The sequence below is a fragment of the Solanum lycopersicum genome, chromosome 12 (assembly GCF_036512215.1).
Source record: "Solanum lycopersicum chromosome 12, SLM_r2.1".
Taxonomy (NCBI): Eukaryota; Viridiplantae; Streptophyta; class Magnoliopsida; order Solanales; family Solanaceae; genus Solanum; species Solanum lycopersicum.
Window position 1 is genome coordinate 29513127 of NC_090811.1, and position 5838 is coordinate 29518964.

Genomic DNA, 5838 nt, shown 5'->3' on the forward strand with positions numbered 1-5838 from the left:
AATGAATAAAGCAGACTCTGTGTTTGCTAAAGAAGGCTCCTAGTTGAGGTCCCACATGTTGATCCCTCATTTTTGGGAAGTCTTGATGTCAAGTCCATGATTCCAAAGTCTCATGGCGTATGAATAAATGATATGAAAGATGTTATGTGCTATATCTAATATGTTGTGTGATATGTAAGACGTATATGATGTGTTCAATATGATAAATATGATGATGCATGTTACTCTCATGACATTACTTCCTAATCTAATTTTGCAAGTTCATTGATTTTTCTAATCTAAATTTTGTAGGTCCACTAACTTTCCTTATCCAAATTTGGCAAGTCTACTGACTAGAGTTTCCATAAATCATGCTATTAAGAAAGAGATATTCTTAGTCATGCATGTCCTTGGTGTATTATTGCATATACCCATAATTAATACAAGTGTGTACTAATCCCATACAACTCTATATTTTTAGGTGCAGGCACAGGTGGATGTTAGAGCTTACATCACGACTTTCCAGTTATCCAGATGAGGAGCTTTCATCTGGATTTGGTAGGCCCTCATGCTTTCGAGGATGTCTAGTGTTATTTTCTAGCTTAGTTGTGGACTGTAGCTAGTGGAGCATGTTCCACAAGTGTTTCATTTCCACTTTCATTTTAGACTTTGTATTGGTGTCGTTTTGGCAAAAGTATGTTTAATGCAAATATGAACTATTTCTTTCATTTGATGATCTTAATGTTAGATAGTTGATTGTGAACGTTTATGTGTTTAATTAGAATGTCTTAAATGAATATTAATTAACAAAAAATTCAAATATTCTGCTAAAATTAACCTATATGAAGTAACGATGACATATGTAGGCTGGTCTGCGACCTCTGAGTGGTCAACGACATCGGTCTCGTTTAGGGTCTAAACTTCGGTCATGAAAAAGTTTGTATCAGAGAAATAGGTGTTAAATTCCGAAGACAACAATTTCAAAAGAACCACATTGAGTTGTTGCTAAGTCATGGTGTTGAAGTGCACCACTATCCTAAATTAGAGACTACATGATGCGTAGGAAAATTCCATTCTTCTGATCTTATCATGCCTTTTCCGAATGTCTAATTTCTTAACGTTATGAGAGTGTCAAACATTAATACTTTTTGTTTTCAGAGAATGAATACTAGGGGAAACATTGGTTAGAGGAGAGGAGCAGCTGCTAGGGACAATCAGGATCCACCCCAGGCTCCAGCTGAAGGAGTGGCTATGACGGTTAACCCTACTGGGTTGAGTGATGCGGAGGTGCAGTCATCTCTGGCCCAGATGGCTGAGTACATAACCTATGCAGGACCAGGCCATGACTGACCAGGTCAACCGGTAGAATGTTCAAAGCGAAAACCCACCAGTTCGTAGCATGCTGAAAGGCTACAAGACTTCACAAGGATGAATCCTCTTATTTTCACATGTTCAAAGGCATTAGAATATCCCCAGGAGTTTTTGGACGAGGTACATAAGATTTTGGTGGTTGTGGGGGCCACAAATATAGTGAAAGTTGAGTTGTCTTCCTATCAGCTTAAGGCAGTTGCACAGACTAGGTGCAAGATGTGGCAGGATAGCCAAGTGTTGGGCGGAGTACTGGTAACTTGGGAGTTGTTTAAGGAAGCCTTCCTGGAGAGATTCTCCCCAGGGAGATGAGGGAGGCCATGGTTGAGGAGTTTATCAACCTTAAGTAGGGATCAATGACAGTTAGGGAGTATTCCCAAAAGTTTGTTAAACTATCTTGTTATGCTACTTCCCTTGTATCTATCAGTAGGGATGAGATGAGTAGGTCCTGAGAGGAATCATCAGAGATATGGAGGAGGAGTGTCGGATTGTGATGCTCCACGATAACATGGACCTTTCAAGGTTGATGGTGCATGTACAGCAGGTGGAGGACGGACGGAAGAAGAGGGGAATATGTGATGCTAGGAGGCCTAAGCCTCATGATCTGGTAGGTCCTAGTAAAGGAGGCAACAGAAACAATTTTGGCATCCATGAGCATCCCAAATTCAAAAAGGGGCAGCAGAGTTCATGGAACTCTAACTTTAAGAGGAGTACAGAACCTAGAAGAAGGCAGACGCGAGCCCAAGAAGGGCAATGAAGGTGATATGCAGCGTCCCAGAAAGAAGTGTGCTAAGTGTGGCTGTGCTGACAGTGGAGAGTGTAGACAGGGAACTAATGCTTGTTCTAGTTGTGGTAAGAGAGTGCACATGGTTAAGGACTGCCCACTTAACAGGGGTCAGGCTGGAGGTATTGCTCAGCCTAGGCCTAATCCATAGGGTGCGAAGCAGCCGAGCCTCCTTAGAGGAACATTTTCTATTCCCTGAAGGGCAGGGAGGAGCAAGAGAAGTCCGCTGATGTGGTCACAGGTATGCTGCAAGTATTCTAAACTTCTGTTTTATGCTTTTCTTGATCCAGGGTATACGCTTTCCTTTGTAACTCCTTTACTTGCCCTCACTTTTGAGATGTTGCCTTAAGTTCTACATGATCATATAGTGGTTAGTATACCTTTAGGAGAAAATGTAAGAACTGATAGAGTAAATAAGGATTGCCCAATAGTTGTATGTGGTAAGATTATGTGCAGACATGGTTGAGTCACCAATGCATGATTTTGAGGTTATTCTTGGCATGGACAGGCTTCATAGTTATTATGCTTGTATGTATTGTGGTAGTAGGGTTGTGATATTTTGTTTCCCTAATGATGAAGAAATGGTCTTGGAGGGGTACAACTCGAGTCGTCTAAATCCCTTGAATTCGAACATTAAGGCCAATAAAAGGATGTCCAAGGGGTTATTATATCATCTAGTGGGTGTTAATGATTTAGATCATGACATTCCTTCCATAGACTCAGTGCGTGTAGTGAATGAGTTCCAAGATGCATTTCCTTATGATTTGCTTGAAGTTCCTCCCCTTCGAGAGATTGACTTTGGTGTCAAATTAGAACCCGATACTAAACAAGTTTCAATTCCTCCTTATAGAATGGCTCCAGCTGAATTCAAAGTGTTGAAGGTGCAGCTAAAAGATCTCACTGTTAAGGGTTTCATTCAGCCGGGCATATCCCTTTGGGGGGCTCCAATGTTGTTTGTGAAAAATAAAGATGCAACCCTTAGAATGTGTATCGATTATCGGAAGCTCAACAAAGTCATTATCACAAATAAGTATCCACTTCCCATAATAGATGACTTTTTCTACCAACTCCAAGGGTCTAGTTTCTTCTTGAAAATTGAGGGTACCATCAGCTTAGGGTTAGGGATGGAGATATCCCTAAGACATCCTTTCGCACCCGTTATGGTCACTATGAGTTCCTAGTTATGTTATTTGGTCTCATGAATGCATCTACTGCATTTATGGATCACATGAACAGGGTCTTCCGTGAATACCTTGACTCTTTCATCATAGTATTCATTGATGACATTCTCATCTACTCTAATACCAAGGAAGAGCATGAAACGCATTTGAGACTAACATTGCAGATACTTAGACAATATTAGTTGTATGCCAAATTCAGCAAGTGCAAATTTTGGCATAGATCAGTGACCTTCCTTGGTCGTGTTGTGTCTGACAAAGGTGTGGAGGTAGATCCCAGAAAGACAGAGGTTGTTAAGAACTGGAAAAAACCTCCTACTCCCACAAATATCGTAGCTTCTTGGGATTGGCTGGTTATTATCGGAAGTTCATGGAGGGTTTTTCTTCCATTTATGCCTCGCTGACAGCTTTGACTAAGAAGAAGGCCAAGTTTGAATGGACGGAGACTTGTGAAAAGAGTTTCCAGGAGCTTAAGGACAGACTCACTTCAGCCCCTATGCTTACTTTGCCTAAGTGTGGTGAGAATTACACTATTTATTGTGATGCATCTAGGGTTTCATTGGGTTGTGTTCTTATTCGGGGTGGTAAGGTGGTAGGTTATGCGTGTAGACAGCTCAAGGTTCATGAAAAGAATTATCCCACTCATGTTCTGGAGTTGGCAGTTATGGTGTTTGCACTGATATTGCGGAGTAACTACTTGTATGGAGTGCATGTGGATCTGTTCACAGACCACAAAAGTCTCTAGTACGTGTTCACACAGAGGTAGTTGAATCTATGTCAACGGATGTGATTGGAGCTGTTGAAGGACTATCATGGGCAGGAGGAGCGCACCATTTAAACATGTTGAGGGCGTGTGTGATTTACTTTAGAGGTAGTTGGGATGACCATGTACCTTTGATAGAGTTCTCGTATTATAACAGCTATCACTCCAGCATTGGGATGGCACCGTTTGAGGCATTGTATGGTAGGAGGTGTAAGTATCCATTTGGATTGTTCAATGTTGAGAGTCATCCATTTTTGGTCCAAAGATCATTCATGAGGCCTTAGAGAATGTCAGGGTGATTAGGGATAGGTTTGCTACTGCTTACGGTTGGCAGAATGCAGACAACAGAAAATGGCCCTTAGAGTTTTATGTTGGTGACCAGGTCTATTTGAAGATATCACCTATGAAGGGGGTAATGAGGTTTGGCAGGAAGGGGAAGTTGAGTTCGAGGTAAGTTGGTCTTCTGTCCATCCAGTCTTTCATGTATCCATGTTAAAGAAGTGACTAGGTGATCCGTATCGATTCTACCTGTTGAAGGTTTGGGTGTCGATGAACACATGTCTATGAGGAGGTACCGGTTGATATTTTAGATAGACAAATCAAGAGCTAAGGGACAAGGAGATTGCCATAGTGAAGGTGTAGTGGAGAATCATCTTATCGAGGGTTCTACGTGGGAGGGCGAGGCCGATATGAGATCCAGCTACCCTCATCTTTTCATCCCTTGAGGTTAGACTTCCTACTGTTAAGTCTAAGTTTCCTTATCTCTGCATTCTTTGTTGCTATTGCTTATTTGTGAATAGTATATATGTTATGATTTGACTGGTATTACGCTAGATAGTTAGTATTGTCATTCAGGGAAGAATGTTCCTAAGGGAGGGATAATGTAACAACCCTAAAAAAATTTATTCTAAGTAATGCTTGATGTGTCTAGAATGCCTACGGTTAGATCAGGTTCACACAGATTGATGCGCATAGAATCAGACCTCTGAACCCTTGCGACAGCCAAGCTAACTAACTTGGGGAGTTAGTTGAGCTACTAAAGGTTGGTTCAATCCATGTAGGGCTCCCGAATATGAAGATTTACCCAAAGGAGTCTTTACCATACTTAAAAGGGGGAAATCTTAAGTTTGGAGGGTCTAGAGGTAAAATGGTATTTTTCCAGGAAAAGGGTAATATCGTAATTACCCTAAATATATAATTAATTATTTAATTATTAATGTGGAGGGGCATTTTTGGAGAGAGGTCCAAAAATTGGCCTTTGAGTAAAGACGTGCTCAACCCCGGTTCGAACCTAGGTGGTGCCAATGATATAAATTGTTTTCATTTAAATTGGTAAATTAACTTAACTAATTAATATTTATTAGCTTATTTAAGAAAAAGGAAAATAATATTTTTAAAGGGTTGAAAGAGTCCTAGTTTGACTAAATCCTTACACCTAAGCCTAAACTACCTTTCACGTTTAACTCTCTCACGTCAATATCTCACTTTCACGATCATTCTCACTTTTTTTTCACGTTTCTCTTCCAAGTAAAAGTTATAAAGCGGATAAAATACTAAATTTCTTCACAGTTGAAGAACATACAAGAAAATATAAGAAAAACAAGTAATCAAAAACGTTAGGCAAAAGGGAGGATTATTCCGTCAATTTGGTGTTGAAATTGAGGGAACTTGGACGTGATTTTTGGAGAGGGTTTTGGGAATCAATACAAGTTTTAAAATACATAAAAGGTACAACTTTTTAAATACATAAAAGGTATAACTTTTTC

At 40.2% G+C, this 5838-nt stretch overlaps 1 protein-coding gene across 1 annotated transcript; it reads left to right on the forward strand.

The window, feature by feature from the left end:
- The first annotated feature begins 1407 nt into the window (after positions 1 to 1407).
- LOC104644965 (uncharacterized) lies at positions 1408 to 2480 on the forward strand. Its single transcript, XM_010315847.1, has 3 exons — positions 1408 to 1602; positions 1959 to 2253; positions 2422 to 2480. The coding sequence occupies exons 1-3, from the start codon at positions 1408 to 1410 to the stop codon at positions 2478 to 2480; spliced, it is 549 nt and encodes a 182-aa protein (XP_010314149.1).
- The last annotated feature ends 3358 nt before the right edge of the window (positions 2481 to 5838 follow it).